The sequence below is a fragment of the Anguilla anguilla genome, chromosome 12 (assembly GCF_013347855.1).
Source record: "Anguilla anguilla isolate fAngAng1 chromosome 12, fAngAng1.pri, whole genome shotgun sequence".
Classification (NCBI taxonomy): domain Eukaryota; kingdom Metazoa; phylum Chordata; class Actinopteri; order Anguilliformes; family Anguillidae; genus Anguilla; species Anguilla anguilla.
This window is the reverse complement of record NC_049212.1, coordinates 19090620-19108729: the sequence shown is the minus strand read 5'-3', so window position 1 is coordinate 19108729 and position 18110 is coordinate 19090620. Positions and strand designations below refer to the sequence as shown.

Sequence of the window (18110 nt, the reverse complement as noted above, 5' to 3'; positions counted from 1 at the left end):
CTCCATACTGCACCAACACAGCTCACAAAAATAAACATCTGATCTGACAGAATTAAATGACTCAAAGGGATAATGAACTCATCACAACCTGACTCTGCCTCCTCATCCCTGTGGGTGTCTATATAATAGACATCTCAGTGCTCTCCAAGCCTCAAGTTGTGATGGCGTTCAGCACTACTGAGGTCCTCTGCATGTTGCTGTTCATTCTGGCAGCTGCAAGCAGCAGATTCACAGCTCAAACCAGGTGTATATTTCAGGGGGAAGAAGACTCTGATGGTTTCTATGAAGAAGGAGATGTTGTTTTGGGAGGTCTGTTCCCACTGCATGCTAATCAAATATCGGCTTCACAATCCTATAAGAAGAGACCTCAGCCACCGAGTTACAAGTTGTAAGTAATACATTTCCGGTGTGTGTGTGTGTATGTGTGTGCATGCGCGTGTATGTGTGTACTGAAATGTATATTATTTAATTGTTTTACATATCTACTATATTATCCTGTCTCCTGTGCATTGCCCTTCAAAGCATATTATATTCAAAGCTTCGTTTTATTTTATCAATACATTTTTGAACAAATCGCTTTAAATATAATATATTATTTGTTGTAGTTTCATGGTGTGCTGTCATTGGTACTAATGTCCTAGCTTGTGTTCTTAAAAGATCATGAATTTGCCTCAGTTTTAGTGTTACAGCCCTGCAGTGGATACAAACAATGTCTTTTGCTGTCTGGGAAATAAACCAACGCCAGGACCTACTTCCTTTTCTAAAACTGGGATACCATATTCGGGACAGTTCCGATGACATTCCAGCATTGCGAAGTTCTCTCATTCTTGTGAATGGGCAGCCTGAACAGAACACAAACTACAGCTGTGCAGGGCAGCGTAGACCTGTGTCACCTGTTTTAATTGGAGATTCAGGTTCAGGAGTGACAATGTCCCTTCTCAGAACTTTAGGGCCCTTTCAAATTCCAATGGTGAGTTTTCTTCACACTACCGACATGCTATCATTTCCTCTGAAGGCCATTTTTGTTAAGATTTATTGAACTAAAATTAATTTCCTTTCAGGTGAGCTACTTTGCCTCTTGCAGTTGTCTTAGCAATCGAAAAGAGTTCCCTACATTCATGAGGACAATGCCAAGCGACTCTTTCCAGATAAAGGCTATTGCTAAGCTTATCAGACATTTCAACTGGACGTGGGTGGGGGTGATAGGGGCAGATTCTGACTATGCTCGTTTTGCTGTACAACTTTTCCTAGAGGAATCTGCCAGGATTGGTGTGTGTGCAGCTTATGTTCACTTCTATCCTCAATCCGTGTCAAAGGACTCTGTCATGAAGCTGATAAACACGATCAAAAGTTCTTCAGCCAAGGTGATCCTGAGTTTTTCTGCGGAGCTAGATTTGCATACAATTTTAAGAGAGTGGAAACATCAAAATGTCTCAAGGATGCAGTGGATTGCCAGTGAGGCGTGGTCAACAGGCAGTTCTCTGTGGAACGATTTCCATGATCTGTTGATCGGAACGTTGGGGTTTGGGATACGCAGGGCTGAAATCCCAGGCCTGAGGTCTTTCCTGACCAGGTTGAAATCCTCTGATGCCCTTGGGTCTGCTCTCCTCGCAGAGTTCTGGGAGGAAACATTTGACTGTAAACTAAATGGGTCCCTAAACACACATGTACACAGCAATAAAAATACCACCCTCAGCAGAAAACCGTGCACTGGGCTGGAGAACCTGGAAGAGGTGCACTCAGTATATACTGATGTTTCCCAGCTCAGAGTATCCTACAATGTATACAAGGCTGTTTACCTTATTGCACATGCACTGCACAACATGAAAACCTGTGTGAAAGGAAACGGCCCCTTTGCCAATGGGGAATGCGCTGACCCTGAGCACTTCCTCCCGTGGCAGGTGCGTCTATGTGTTTCTTGTACTGCATGGGAGTACTCCTTTCCCATATAAAGACTGAAAAAATAGAACTTGGAACAAAACTACCAGTTTCAGACATAATAAACAAATATTGCGTTTTGTTATTTGCACAAAAAATAATTTGTTGTCATTATGATGATTGTCAGTAATTCTCACAAGACGTGCCAGTAACATCTCTCCCCTTTGCTCAGTGTGTTCTCCTTGCTGTGTGCAGCTTTTTCACTACATGAAACAGACCCGGTTCACCATATTGGGAGAGGAGGTCAGCTTCAATGAAAACGGGGATCCTATTGCATCATATGATCTTGTCAACTGGCAACAGGGCCGTGATGGCTCACTACAGTTGGTGAAGGTGGGGTTCTATGATGCCTCTCTGGGCAGAGATGAGGACCTGCTCATAAATGAATCGGCTATTCAGTTTCAAGGACAGAAGGTTTGTCCCTTTCCCCTGCTGATGAGGTGCTCTGTCTTCTATCTGTTCCTCATCTGGCCCCTAATTCCTTGGATCACTGTATTTGGACATATTAATTTGGTCAATGTTTGCATACAGCAGGCTGTGCATTTTGCAGACATGAGAATGGCTATTTAGCATGCGCACATGCATGCAGACACACACACACACACTCCTTAATTTCAGATGTGTAATGTTAGTTACATTTTTCTTTTCAAAAAACAGTGAATTTATTATTATTTTTACTACTTACAGATCCAACAGCAATCAAGCCGAATAGTTGTTTTTCATCCCCTTGGCGAACTGCAGCTCAGTGCTCAATGTACTTTCTGTGTATTAACTATTTTACATTGTGTATTTACAGTGTATATACAATCTCAGGACTGTATATTTTTTGTATATTAGTCACATTTCTGGTGTGTTTAACCAGTGTATATCTGCATTTTATTGGACTGTGTGTAAGCCTTCATGGGGGCCTTTAGCACAGTGGTTGGTGCACTGGCTGCCCTGTGCTTTTTCTGTTGCCTGCATGCTATAACCGTATATGTGTGGATGGCACTTCCCCTCAGGCAACCCTATCAATTTGCAGTGAAAGCTGCCAACCAGGTTCCAGGAAGGCCACTCGCAAGGGGCAGCCTGTTTGTTGCTATGACTGTATACCCTGTGCTGAAGGAGAGATCAGCAATGAAATAGGTAATTACATAACTGTCAATTGTGCAATTGCATCTTCTAAAATAATATCAATGTTTGCTTCTGATAAATGTGTTCAGAAAGCAGATTAAATTTTTTTTTTAATCCAAGGATACATTACCCCTGATTCTTTTGCCATAAGGTGATGCACCTTATCTGACAAAACTCTACAAAGTGTCAATGTCTGTATATAATACAATGGTTAAGCACACGCCTGACCACAATACTGAAAACCAGACTGCCAAGATCACTTTTGGGCATGCACTGGGGTTAGAGGTGGAATTTTGGCATATGTTTGGTTACATACATTAAGATGCTTATGCTTTGCCATGGCATTTCTGTAGGAAATTGCCCGACGATTTCAACAAAGCAAAGCTCATGTTTTTTTTCTGTTTGAATCACCTTTATCCCAGCATATGCCAGCACATCAGGAAAGTACATTGTAGCTGTCCAGACCTTTGCCATCCACACCTCTGCTTTTGGTCTCTTGATCTGTATATTTGCTTCAAAGTGCTATATTGTCCTGTTGAAACCTGAGGAAAACACTAGAAAACAGATGATAATGAAAAAGTACAATTACAATTACTCAATAATATACCAATACCTACATATTAATAGCACTTACAATGAAATACATTTTAAATACAAAACAACATTATAATCCTGTAAAAATCCATCAGTAAGGTGCATCTTATAGGACAAAAAATATTAGTAAATATTGGAAAACTGTAAGATTTGCTTTTATCATTTTTTTTTTCTCCTGTCGACAGACTCTATAGAGTGCAGGAGATGCCCTGTGGAGACTTGGCCAAACCAAGGCAGAAATGAGTGCATTCCCAAAGTCATAGAGTTTCTGTCCTATCATGAATCAATGGGATTTGTTCTCTGTGTTGTCTCTGCTGTTGGAGCCTGTGCCACTACAGTGGTCTCTGGGGTGCTTGTTGCCCACAGAACAACTCCAGTAGTCCGTGGCAACAACATGGAACTGAGCTTTCTGTTGCTGTTTTTCTTGGGTATTTGCTTTTTGATTGGGCTGACCTTTATTGGGGAGCCCACAGACTGGTTCTGTATGATCCGATACGCTGCCTTTGGAATCAGCTTTGCCCTCTGCATCTCCTGCATTCTTGCCAAGACTGTAGTGGTCTTGATGGCTTTCAGGGCCACACTGCCTGGCAGCAATGTCATGAGGTTGTTTGGGCTAACCCAGCAAAGGGCCAGTGTTCTCCTGTGCACTTCTGTGCAGGTTGTTATCTGCCTGGTCTGGCTAACCACCAAACCACCCTATGCTGCCCACAATACCAAATACCAGACTGCCAAGATCATTTTAGAGTGTGCTGTGGGGTCAGAGGTGGGATTCTGGTGTGTTCTTGGTTACATTGGGCTCTTAGCATGCTTATGTTTTGTTATGGCGTTTCTGGCCAGAAAGCTGCCTGACAATTTCAATGAAGCCAAGTTCATCACTTTCAGCATGCTCATATTTTTTGCTGTTTGGATCACCTTCATCCCTGTATATGTGAGCACGTCAGGAAAGTACACTGTAGCTGTCCACATTTTTGCCATCCTTGCCTCTGCTTTTGGTCTCTTGATCTGTATATTTGCTCCAAAGTGCTATATTGTCCTGTTGAAGCCTGAGAAAAACACCAGAAGACAGATGATGATGATGAAAAAGTAAAATAATGTTTTAAGAAATATACTAAATAGAAAATGTGTTTGGTAATCATTTTTAAAGTATATTTATTAGTATCGTAGGTATTTCATGGCTGAAAATGTTGTATAAAGCACTAGAGGAGTTATTAAACTCACCAAATCCTGGTTTTCAAGCATAATTGTCATTCCTGAAGTGAATTAACAAGTGGTTAATTATTCTTTATGGACACTTCAAATGTATAATGAGTGAATGAGTATTGGACCATATTATTTCATAAAAGACCAATCCTGGAATTGAAACAAATATTTGAAACCACTCAATTTATTTGTGAGTATTGCTGGTACTCGTAAATAAAATTATGTGACTGGTTGGATCTTGAAGGGCATAATTAAATAAATTGTCTGCAAGCAATGCAATGCTGTCTCTGTCTCTTGGTAAAAGAAGGGGTATGTGATATGTGAAAGGTATTGGGTACTTTATGATTTTCAAAGGATCTCACATTAAAGAGTCCTGCGCTATCCTGAGGGAGGGTTGGGGTTGGGTGGTGTGCTGTGGTTTGGGATTTGATTTCTGCTACACTGGCAGCTCCAGGAGAGGAAGCCCAGATACATTAAAGAAAAAAGAGAAGCTCACAGAGTAATATTGAAAATGTCATTTTTTAATATTTTTGTTTCAAGGCCAAAAATGAAAAACAGTTGTTCATTCAATTTTTTGTTTTCATATATAAAACGAAAAAACAAAATAACGACCAAGTTGCCATGAAGCATTTATTCCATTAGGAACCAACTACGGAATTAAAGGATAGTACTCTGACCCACTAAACTTACAACTTTTGTATGGTGTAAATCTTGTCTACTTGTATGAAGGGCAGCACGGTGGTGCAGTGGGTAGCACAGTCACCTCACAGGAAGAAGGTCCTGGGTTCAAATCATGGCCTGGGCCTTTCTTCTTACATCTTCTCCCCATGTCCACGTGGGTTTCCTCCAGGTACTCCGGTTTCCTCCCGCAGTCCAAGGAAATGCCAGTAGGCTAATTGGACCTGTGACCCCGAATAAGAAAAAGTGGGTATCGATACCGGATGGATGGATGAACTATGAATCACCTAGATATTCAGTTTCAGTTCAGTTAAAAGCTGAATTTAAAATTTGCAAGCTCTATTCAACCTTTGAACTCTCAAAAATTCATGATTTCAAATTTGACTCTCCAAAAATCGGATGTCGAAAGCTTTCAGTTTGTGAACATCCAAACACTTATGAAATGCAGAGGTCCTAGCGGTTTGCTGCTCAGAGTGTCAAACTCCACAACTCTGTAAGCTGTGTGATCCGCTTGTGAGATGTGAGACTGAACTGCAGTACCCATTGATAAACTTTTTGGACTGGGAAGGCGTCCGTAAGTGTAGAGAGAGGGGGTGGTGCAAAGTGTGAAGAGAAAGAAAAACAAAGGAAAAAAGGTGCAGGGACAGAGATGGAAGTTGGACAGATATTTTGAGCCGGATGGAAGATAGCTAGCTGTCAAAACAGTTTTTAAAAGCAATAGATAGCCAATGCTGTACTGCAAATAGGAGTAAAAGCGTATCTTCCCAAGGAATAAACAAGTAAAAGGCTGAATCTTTGTGTTGGCCCACTTACCCACGGCTTTGCAGTAGTTTAACGTAATGAAACAAATCATTGCCATACTCATATGGGGTATTATTGTCTCTAAAATAAATAAATAAATGTCACTGATCCACAAATAAATGTAGCTTATGCAGAAATAAATGCAGCTGATCCACAAATAAATGTAGTCGATTAACAAATAAATGCAGTTGGTTCACATTTGTGCATGGGCTGTCGCTTTCATTTATTTGTGCATTTATTTCACTGCAAGATTTGCAAAGAAATCCACAAATAGGTTTAAATTTTTTTTATAGTGTCTAGTATAGTATAGAGTCTAGTATAGCCAATCAGATTTCACTGTGCCCACAATACTCCGACCAATCACAGAACTTATACACTTCAGGACTGTGTTGTGTAGTACTAAAACAACCACTTGTTTGGGAAAACTGCTATAATGTATCTCTCTGATCAAGGAATTAAGCCTTCAAATCTTGAACCAAAGTAAAACCACATCATCTTATTATTGCACTTTACCATTCGATTTGGAGAGGGGGTGACAAAGAAAGCTGTAATGTATGGTCAACATGGCCATCCATAAAGACTTGTAACACAGCTTTTATAATCTAGACAGTAGAATAGCTAGCTTACTGTAGGCCCTGCACAAACATTCATTTTAAAACATAACTATAGGTGGTGCTAGTGTCATTATAGTACTGAAGGCAGATTAGTGAACCACAGTTTGACAAACCTTGGAAAGATGAGGTTGAATTGACTCCCCATCTGCACTGACGCACCAGTGCATGTTCATGTGCGGTAGTACTTCATTTACAATACCCTATCCATCATGGACATGTGTTTTTACTGTAAAACTTCCCCAATTAATTTTTAAAACCCCTACCCACATATGTATGCTAGGGGAAACTCCCCCACTCTGGCAACCCTGCTCTGCCTTAAAATGCAATGTCTCTGTTGGGAAATAACATACTGATGGCCTCTTTCATTCACGGTTACTGAACAAAATATAAACGCAACGCTTTTATTTTTGCAGCCATTTTTAATGTGTTTAAATAATACCTCCAAGATTTGTTCTATTTGCACAAATTTCTTATTTCTCTCAAATTTTGCCGACAAAATCACTGTTGGCTAGCATTTCTCCTTTGTTGAGATAATCCATCTCCTACACAGGTGTGGTATATCAAGATGCTCATTAAAAGCCACGATCACTACACAGGTGTTCCTTATGATAGGGTCAATTGAAGGCCACCCTAAAAATTTTTTTTTTAATTAGTTTTTTGTTGTTCAACACCATGTCACAGATGCCTCAAGAGTTAAGAGATCACGCAATTAGCATGCTGACTGCAATGTCCTGTAGAGCTGTTGCCAGAGTAATGTGTGTTCATTTTTCCACCATAAGCCACCTCCAGCGTCTTTTCAGAAATTTTGGAAGTCCATCCAACAGGCATCACAACCGCAGACCACGTGTAACCACGCCAGCCCAGGATGGCCACGTCCGACTTCTTCACCTGCGGGATCGTCTGAGGCCAGCCACATGGACTGCTGATGAAACAGTTGGTTTACACAACTGTAGAATTTCTCAAATTGTTCAAACTATCAGAAATCGCCTCAGGGAAGCTCATCTGCGTGCTCGACATCCTCACCGGGGTCTTGATTTATCTGCAGTTCGGCATCACAATCAACGTGAGTGGGCAAGAGCTCATCTTTGATGGCCACTGGCATGCTGGCCCATGGTGGTGGGGTGTTGGTATGGGCAGGCATATCCTATGGGCAGTGAACTCAAGTGCATTTTATCCATGGCAATTTGAATGCACAGAGATATTGTGATGAGATCCTGAGGCCCATTGCTGTGCCATTCATCCACCACCATCACCTCATATTTCAGAATGACAATGCACGGCCCCATGTTGCAAGGATCTGTACACAATTCCTCGAAGCTGAAAATGTCCCCACCTTCCACATACTCACCAGACATGTCACCCATTGAGCATGCTCTGGACTGGCGCATACGACAGCGTGTTTCAGTTCCCACCAATATCCAACAAATTCGTACAGCTATTGAAGAAGAGTGGGACAATATTCCACAGGCTACAATCAACAATTTGATCAATTCAATGCAAAGGAGATGTGTTGCGTTGCATGAGGCAAATGGTGGTCACACAAGATACTGATCGGTAGTCTGTTCATTTCATGCTATCTTCTTTTTTGGGGAATCTGTGACTAACAAATGCATATCTGTATCCCCAATCACATGAAATCAATAGATATGTGCTTAATGAATCTATTTCAGTTGACTGATTTACGTTTATTACCTTTGAACTCAATAAAATCTTCAAAATTGATAAGTGTTTATATTTTTGTTCAGTGTACATCACGCAAATAAGAGAGTAGACAACTCGTAGCCTATAGCGTTTCTCTGATGTAACTGGACTAATTAGCTAGTGTAAGCCAATTGCTTTTAATTCTATAGGTCTACTCATTACTCAGGCAAGTTCATCATTGCAATACAAAGACATTAGGGGAGAAAGCCACGTAGAGCTGTGGTGACTATTCTTAAACTCGTTCCGGTTCCGGACCTGGTCCGATGAATCGGAGTGTGTTTCTCAATACTAAGAATGTTAAGTCCATACTTGCATTCTTGTGGGGAAACTGCACTTCCAAGAACAAAAGGACAGAGAACGCTCGTACAGTTACACTACCACTACAACTGGCAACAACATAAGCAGCCTTTCCTGACAAGACTGAAGGCAAAAAGCCCCCGAAGCAGACACAGAAATGAAGATGGTTGCAGTACCTAACAAAACATCTCCAGGGATACCCCAGTATCTGGTCATGTCTATGGATTGCAGACGTCAGGCAGTCATCCAGTCATCGGGTTTGTAACCGAGTACTAAATATGACAACTTCATTTAAGATTATATTAATATATCTTACTTTTGGTCCCCGAAAATGAGGGACTGTTACATTACATTACATTCATTTGGCAGACGCTTTTATCCAAAGCGACGTACAAAAGAAGTGCATTTCATGGTCGTAGACAACTGCTGAACACGGGTTCAGTAAGGTACAATACTTATTTTGTACAGCTGTTTCTAGCCGAGAACAGTGAACACTATTCTGGCCTAACATCTGCAAAGCCAACTAGGCAGAAGAATAAGCTACAGTATTAGCTTGTGTATAAACAGACTGTGTATAAAAGTGCAGTAATTCCTACACAGTCTTCTTATTAACACAGTCTTATTATTCATTTCAAATCCAATGAAGAGTACAGAGCTGAAACAAATACTGTGTCACTGTGAAAATATTTATGGACTGCACTGTATAAATGATTGACGCTAAGTTAATGCTTCCTGTAGCTGTACCTATTGAATAGGACTGGCTGGACAGAGAAACAGTGTACATATTGGCCCTTCGGACTCCATACTGTACCAACACAGCTCACAAAAATAAACATATGATCTGACAGAATTAAATGACCCAAAGGGATAATGAACTCATCACAACCTGACTCTGCCTCCTCATCCCTGTGGGTGTCTATATAATAGACATCTCAGTGCTCTCCAAGCCTCAAGTTGTGATGGCGTTCAGCACTACTGAGGTCCTCTGCATGTTGCTGTTCATTCTGGCAGCTGCAAGCAGCAGATTCACAGCTCAAACCAGGTGTATATTTCAGGGGGAAGAAGACTCTGATGGTTTCTATGAAGAAGGAGATGTTGTTTTGGGAGGTCTGTTCCCACTGCATGCTAATCAAATTTCGGCTTCACAATCCTATAAGAAGAGACCTCAGCCACCGAGTTACAAGTTGTAAGTAATACATTTCCGGTGTGTGTGTGTGTATGTGTGTGCATGCGCGTGTATGTGTGTACTGAAATGTATATTATTTAATTGTTTTACATATCTACTATATTATCCTGTCTCCTGTGCATTGCCCTTCAAAGCATATTATATTCAAAGCTTCGTTTTATTTTATCAATACATTTTTGAACAAATCGCTTTAAATATAATATATTATTTGTTGTAGTTTCATGGTGTGCTGTCATTGGTACTAATGTCCTAGCTTGTGTTCTTAAAAGATCATGAATTTGCCTCAGTTTTAGTGTTACAGCCCTACAGTGGATACAAACAATGTCTTTTGCTGTCTGGGAAATAAACCAACGCCAGGACCTACTTCCTTTTCTAAAACTGGGATACCATGTTCGAGACAGTTGTGATGACGTTCCAGCATCATTGCGAAGTTCTCTCATTCTTGTGAATGGGCAGCCTGAACAGAACACAAACTACAGCTGTGCAGGGCTGCGTAGACCTGTGTCACCTGTTTTAATTGGAGATGCAGGTTCAGGAGTGACAATGTCCCTTCTCAGAACTTTAGGGTCCTTTCAAATTCCAATGGTGAGTTTTCTTCACACTACCGACAAGCTATCATTTCCTCTGAAGTCCATTTTTGTTAAGATTTATTGAACTAAAATTAATTTCCTTTCAGGTGAGCTACTTTGCCTCTTGCAGTTGTCTTAGCAATCGAAAAGAGTTCCCTACATTCATGAGGACAATGCCAAGTGACTCCTTCCAGATAAAGGCTATTGCTAAGCTTATCAGAAATTTCAACTGGACGTGGGTGGGGGTGATAGGGGCAGATTCTGACTATGCTCGTTTTGCTGTACAACTTTTCCTAGAGGAATCTGCCAGGATTGGTGTGTGTGCAGCTTATGTTCACTTCTATCCTCAATCTGTGTCAAAGGACTCTGTCATAAAGCTGATAAACACAATCAAAAGTTCTTCAGCCAAGGTGATCCTGAGTTTTTCTGGGGAGCCAGATTTGCATACAATTTTAAGAGAGTGGAAACATCAAAATGTCTCAAGGGTGCAGTGGATTGCCAGTGAAGCTTGGTCAACAGGCAGTTCTCTGTGGAACGATTTCCATGATCTGTTGATCGGAACGTTGGGGTTTGGGATACGCAGGGCTGAAATCCCGGGCCTGAAGTCTTTTCTGACCAGACTGAAATCCTCTGATGTCCTTGGGTCTGCACTCCTTGCAGAGTTCTGGGAGGAAACATTTGACTGTAAACTAAATGGGTCCCTAAACACACATGTACACAGCAATAAAAATACCACCCTCAGCAGAAAACCGTGCACTGGGCTGGAGAACCTGGAAGAGGTGCACTCAGTATATACTGATGTTTCCCAGCTCAGAGTGTCCTACAATGTATACAAGGCTGTTTACCTTATTGCACATGCACTGCACAACATGAAAACCTGTGTGAAAGGAAACGGCCCCTTTGCCAATGGGGAATGCGCTGACCCTGAGCACTTCCTCCCGTGGCAGGTGCGTCTATGTGTTTCTTGTACTGCATGGTCGTACTCCTTTCCCACATAAAGACTGAAAAAATAGAACTTGGAACTGAATTATAGAAATAAAATTTTTAAAGTGTCATTAAACCTAAGTATATATTCTTTCATCATTATACTGTTTTCATGTGATTCTTTTTTACACAAAATCTGTCTTTAAAATTGGTATAGTTTTAGATTTTCAAAAGCATTTAATCGGCTGATCTTTATTGCATGGGAAACCCTTATCTTGCTTTCCCTAAATCACTCTCAAGTAGCCATCATCTTCTATCCAAATGAACAGATTAGTATTAAAGGGAGCTGTGTATATCACGTGTATATGGGATTTTAATGGTGTTTAAGCTAGGGTTCTCCGTTTGAGCTCTGAGAAACAAATACTGCATAACTGTTGGTTTTTTGCACAATTTGCAATCTGCTTTTGTAATTATGATTGAAATTTTAGTGGGTGGGTCATGCCAGTAACCTCTCTCCCCTTTGCTCAGTGTGTTCTCCTTGCTGTGTGCAGCTTTATCACTACATGAAACAGACCCGGTTCACCATATTGGGAGAGGAGGTCAGCTTCAATGAAAACGGGGATCCAGTTGCATCATATGATCTTGTCAACTGGCAACAGGGCCGTGATGGCTCACTACAGTTGGTGAAGGTGGGGTTCTATGATGCCTCTCTGGGCAGAGATGAGGACCTGTTCATAAATGAATCGGCTATTCAGTTTCAAGGAGGCCATCAGGTTTGTCCCTTTTCCCTGCTGATGAGGTGCTCTGTATTCTATCTCTTCCTTATCTGGTCCCTCATCCCTTGGATAACTGTATTTGGCAATATGAATTTGGTCAATGTTGCCATACAGCAGGCTGTCCATTTGGCAGACATAAGAACAGCAATTTAGCGTGCATCCACACACATACACAAACACACACCTTTCTAATTTCAAATGTTTAGACTATGTAACAATGTTTAATTTCTTGCACAAAACACTGAATCTATTATGGACCACATACATTAACAGGCTGTCATTTGTGATTTTTATCTGTGAAATAGTGACTTTTTTCAGGCTGTGTTAATTTAATTTATAGACATGCTGTTTAAGGCCAGTGTATTATCTTGCAGTGTTCAGTGTTCAGTGTACTTGCTGTGCATTGCCTATTTTAGGTTGTGTATTGTTGTGTATAAACACTCACTGGGCTTTGTGTTAACTGTATATCTGTAAGTGTATAGTCACTTCTCTGGGGTGTGTATGTAATGTATATCTGCATTTTGTTGGTCTGCGTGTGAACCAACATGGGGGACTTTAACACAGTGGTTGGTGCACTGGCTGCCCTATGCTTTTTCTGTTGCCTGCATGCTATAACCGTATATATGTGTGGATGGCACTTCCCCTCAGGCAACCCTATCAATGTGCAGTAAAAGCTGCCAACCAGGTTCCAGGAAGGCCACTCGCAAGGGGCAGCCTGTTTGTTGCTATGACTGTATTCCCTGTGCTGAAGGAGAGATCAGCAATGAAATAGGTAATTATGTAACTGACAACTGTGCAATTGCATCTTCAAAAATAATATAAATGTTTGGTTTCTGTTCACAAAGTACTTCTTTCTCCCTTCAACAGACTCTATAGACTGTAGCAGATGCTCTGTAGAGACATGGCCTAACCAAGGCAGAAATGAGTGCATTCCCAAAATCATAGAGTTTCTGTCCTATCATGAATCAATGGGATTTATTCTTTGTGTTGTCTCTGCTGTTGGAGCCTGCGCCACTACAGTGGTCTCAGGGGTGCTTGTTGCCCACAGAAAAACTCCAGTAGTCCGTGGCAACAACATGGAACTGAGCTTTCTATTGCTGCTATTCTTGGGTATTTGCTTCTTGATTGGATTGACCTTTATCGGGGAGCCCACAGACTGGTTCTGTATGATCCGATACACTGCCTTTGGAATCAGCTTTGCCCTCTGCATCTCCTGCATTCTTGCCAAGACTGTGGTGGTCTTGATGGCTTTCAGGGCCACACTGCCCGGCAGGAATGTCATGAGATTGTTTGGGCCAACCCAGCAAAGGGCCAGTGTTCTCCTGTGCACTTCTGTGCAGGTTGTTATCTGCCTGGTCTGGCTAACCACCAAACCACCCTATGCTGCCCACAATACCTAATACCAGACTGCCAAGATCATTTTGGAGTGTGCTGTGGGGTCAGAGGTGGGATTCTGGTGTGTTCTTGGTTACATTGGGCTCTTAGCATGCTTATGTTTTGTTATGGCGTTTCTGGCCAGAAAGCTGCCTGACAATTTCAATGAAGCCAAGTTCATCACTTTCAGCATGCTCATATTTTTTGCTGTTTGGATTACCTTCATCCCTGTATATGTGAGCACGTCAGGAAAGTACACTGTAGCTGTCCACATTTTTGCCATCCTTGCCTCTGCTTTTGGTCTCTTGATCTGTATATTTGCTCCAAAGTGCTATATTGTCCTGTTGAAGCCTGAGAAAAACACCAGGAGACAGATGATGATGATGAAAAAGTAAAATAATGTTTTAAGAAATATACTAAATAGAAAATGTGTTTGGTAATAATTTTATACTGCATTTATTACATTACATTATACTTCATTATTTCATGGCTGAAATAAAGCATAAAGCATTACATGAGCTATCAAACCCAGCAAATGCAAGTTTTCATTTAAACTATAATTTCCATTCCTGAAGTGGATTAACAAGCTGTTAATTATTCTTTATGGAAAATTTTAATGTTTAATGAGTGAAATATTATTTACTGTCTTCTTCATATTATTTTAGAAATTGGTATGCATGCTACATAGAATGTATAGAATTTGACATATGCGTTAATTTTCTGCCATGTTATGTTGGAAATGATTCCTCTTGAAAGAGGTCTTTCAAATAAATATTTTTTTTTCAATTCTGAAAATCTGGACCTGCAGATTGTCCATGAAAAATGAAATCATTCTAGATTAGGACCCCTTCCTCATTAGTATGATCCCACACTACTGAATTGGTTGATTTTCTGTATTTTCTACCTGACCTCACAATAAAAATACTCAATCCTTAATTTCAAAGTAAAATTCAACAAATGATTGCATATTCATTAAAAATGCAATTTAATCATTTACAGTTTATTGTAATGCAAAAAAATATATATCTATATTTTTGGTAGCAGACATGCCATCTGCCAAGTTATACCATGTTGGATAGAATACCTTCTGAGCATAAACAGAGAGTTTGGCACATTTCAGGGTTTACTACAGAAATGACACTCCTTACAGACATGAAGTTCTCCACCCTCTGACGTCATGTAAAGATATGGAACGCAGATACAACTTCACGGAAACACATAACAATGCCCCAAACATAGTTTTTTTTTTTTTTGTATTTCTTCCTTTTATTGTCATTAATTGTCCAGCTACCAGTGCAACAATTATTAATTCTTCCCACTGGTCCCTTCTGGTAAACTTCAACCAAAAACAACACACTTTAACCAATTACAAAATCTGTTCAATATCCACAGTTGCCAAATGAAGAATACATAGGTTACCTCACCAATATTACTATTGTTAGGATATACAGGCATATTTGTAGGCACACATTTCTACCTTTACTTTCCTATCCTTCCCTATTTCTCCTGTTTGAAGTCATGGGAAAAGGCCATTTTGTGAGCAGCCAGGTGACTAGGGAGAGAGTAAGAAGGCCCATTTTTCAGTGCCAAGCCCTCAAAAAAATCACCCAGTGACCCAGTTACCAATGTACCAACAAATAACCTTTCAATGAAATGAAGACTCAATGGCAACTTCAGGAATGTGGCAGACAGACTTTCTTCAGACTCAAATTCACTCAAAGTCTACCAAACCATTTTATCATTGTATCTGATCACTTTAAAATATTTTTTTAATTACTAGCCACTTAATTATTGCAGTACACTGCAATTCCACTGACTAGCACTTTTATCATTTACACTGCTGCTTTCACTATACATTAATCAATGCCACTTTCAACACCACTTTTATCAGGTCAAAGGCAGTTTGAGTTTCACCATTTGTCAATCAAATATTTTCTATGCACTTTATTATCAATGTGGTTTGGACAGTCCAGCAGGTTCTTGCACTCATCTGCTTTGTACATGGTGTTGGTTATTGTCCATTATAGAAAAAAAAAATCTTATTTTAGTAGAACCATATCTTCCCTTTCATAATATCTGTGTATTAATGCTAAAATCAGAATACAAATAGTTTTGAAGCTTTTAAACGTAAGATGACAAGCTAGCACTGGAGTTTAGCGTCATTTGGAAGCTAGCCAACTTGTCACCTGTCACACAATTACATCAGCTGCTTTCGTGGCTCCAGACTATTTGGTTTAATTTGACTTTACTCAAGAAATGCCTCGGCTTTCATAATCTGTACATTATATTTCATATATATAATATAATCTGTAATTATATTTGATTTTTCAGTAGTCACACAACTACATCAGCTGCTTTCATGGCTACAAGCTTGTATTCGGATTCATTTTGATTTTACTCAAAACATGGCTTTGCCACATTTGTGACCTGCTTTATCATAATCGGTCACATTGACCCCAAAACACATTTTGAGTTTTATATGCTACTAAATAGAGTAGAATGTAAACTTCCTAAAAATTCCACAATTATCTCTACTCCAAATATCAAGTGAGTTATGTCCCATTTCATTGTGAGTGCCACCAAACCATGTTTTTGAGAAAAAACATTTTCAAAGTTTAGTTGCGAGATTGCAGTCTATAGAATTTGTGTGAGCGAGACTAAAAAGATGGGTCTTGAGTTGATGTTTAAAAATCTATCGTTTGCCTGGTTTTAGACCTGGATTTAGGAATTAAAAGTAATAATTCGGTCAGTGAACTGCACTGACTACTCAAACTCTAGCCAGCCCCTTTCTTCCCTGTTTTGACATGCATACTGTACATTAAATACATGAACACTCTGGTAAAATGTTTTTAGAACTTTTCTATCTACATTTGAAGATAACAATACTGTACTGATGTTGAGAAGAGAGAAATGCAGCAGCACGCATAATAAACAAAAAATAAAATACTTGGGGACATTATATTTCAGGTTGTACCCATAGGAAATGGAAATATGAAAAAGAATCTCTAATAATGAAGCGATATAACATTCTTCTGACCTTCAGTTGCCAAAGGTCACAACAACAAATGAATGAAGGAAAGATCAAACCCTAACATGGGCATGTTAAATCCTCCTTTTTCTCATAATGTAAAGAAATGTCTTACATATTATTGGAAAGTAGTGCACAGGCTATTTTAAATAATTTGGATGCTTGTATGAGGATGGAACTTCTCTGGCATAGGCACTCTGTGTGTGTGTGTGTGTGTGTGTATGTGTGCGTGTGCGTGTGCGTGTGCGTGTGCGTGTGTGCATATGTTTGGTTGAGGTAGCATATTCCTGGGGGGCTTAGTAGCTCCTAAGGGAGAGACAGGTGATGTGCATTGTGTTATTGAGAGCTCAGGGGCCTCTCCCTAAATAGTTTTGACAGAGAAGATGATTCAAGCAATGTCAGCTCACTGGCAGGTTAGTGGAAAGGAGTAACTTCCTCTTGCACATTCATTGACATCTCATTGTCTGTCTCATTGTCACTTCACTCATCATGGTTGTGATGGCTTTCTTCATTTAAAGTCCCTGTGCAGCCTTTTCTTACATTTAAATTGTTCCTTTAGTTACTAAATTACAAAATATATGTATTTTTTCTACTTAGACTTTGAAAAGATAAAAACCTGCTTTGATGTAAAAACCTGAATTTCTTAATATAGCAGACTCAAGACTGGCTGGGCATGTCAGTTCTGTCCTAATTATTTATGCATTCACTTTTGATTGACAGCCTGGGCCGCTCACTCCCACTGACCTGGATCTGTGCTTACTCCACGTAATGTCAGTTGTCAGCTAACGTTAGCTAGTTATCATACGACCGTAATAATAGATAACGAGTACAGCAATAACAGCATTAGAAATACTGAGCCGTATATATGAGCACATCGCTTACAATATAGGACCCTAACGTTATAGGATAACCTATGTTAGCACATAACATTATCGATTGGTTATTGCAGCAGTAACGTTATAACAGTCTGGAGAATATAGTAACGTTACACTCGCGTTAACGTTAGCTATATTTACACAAGATAAGTACAGCTCATTGCTACATTAGCAAAATTATCGATAGCCAGACAGCAAGTAAATAGCCAGACAGCAAGTAAATTCGGGAGGTGAGGTTAACGGTAACGGTAGTTTGTAGGCTTGATTCGATTAATAGCAGAACGTCATCTAGCCCGAACGGATGCTTACTGGAACCGTTCCGTTCAACCAGCTTTGAACTTGGGAGTGCACACTACATAAATATTCATACTGGGTGAGTGTTTTGGCCACCGCACATTCGTCAATGCAAATTAGAAACATTCGCGACCTCACGAATTTGGTC

At 40.1% G+C, this 18110-nt stretch overlaps 1 protein-coding gene and 1 pseudogene across 1 annotated transcript; both read left to right on the top strand.

The window, feature by feature from the left end:
- The first annotated feature begins 169 nt into the window (after nt 1-169).
- Nucleotides 170-5124, top strand: LOC118209459 (extracellular calcium-sensing receptor-like). The gene is made up of 6 exons (XM_035384776.1): nt 170-388; nt 676-970; nt 1062-1901; nt 2134-2352; nt 2940-3063; nt 3831-5124. The coding sequence occupies exons 1-6, from the start codon at nt 192-194 to the stop codon at nt 4730-4732; spliced, it is 2577 nt and encodes an 858-aa protein (XP_035240667.1). The 5' UTR covers nt 170-191; the 3' UTR covers nt 4733-5124.
- A 4779-nt stretch (nt 5125-9903) lies between these two features.
- Nucleotides 9904-14202, top strand: LOC118209454 (annotated as a pseudogene).
- Nucleotides 14203-18110: the final 3908 nt, after the last annotated feature.

Coding starts and splice junctions, on each gene's coding strand:
- LOC118209459 (XM_035384776.1), top strand. CDS start 192: ATGTTGCTGTTCATTCTGGCAGCTGCAAGCAGCAGATTCACAGCTCAA. Junction 389..675: donor CAGCCACCGAGTTACAAGTT/GTAAGTAATACA, acceptor AATTTGCCTCAG/TTTTAGTGTTACAGCCCTGC. Junction 971..1,061: donor GGCCCTTTCAAATTCCAATG/GTGAGTTTTCTT, acceptor ATTTCCTTTCAG/GTGAGCTACTTTGCCTCTTG.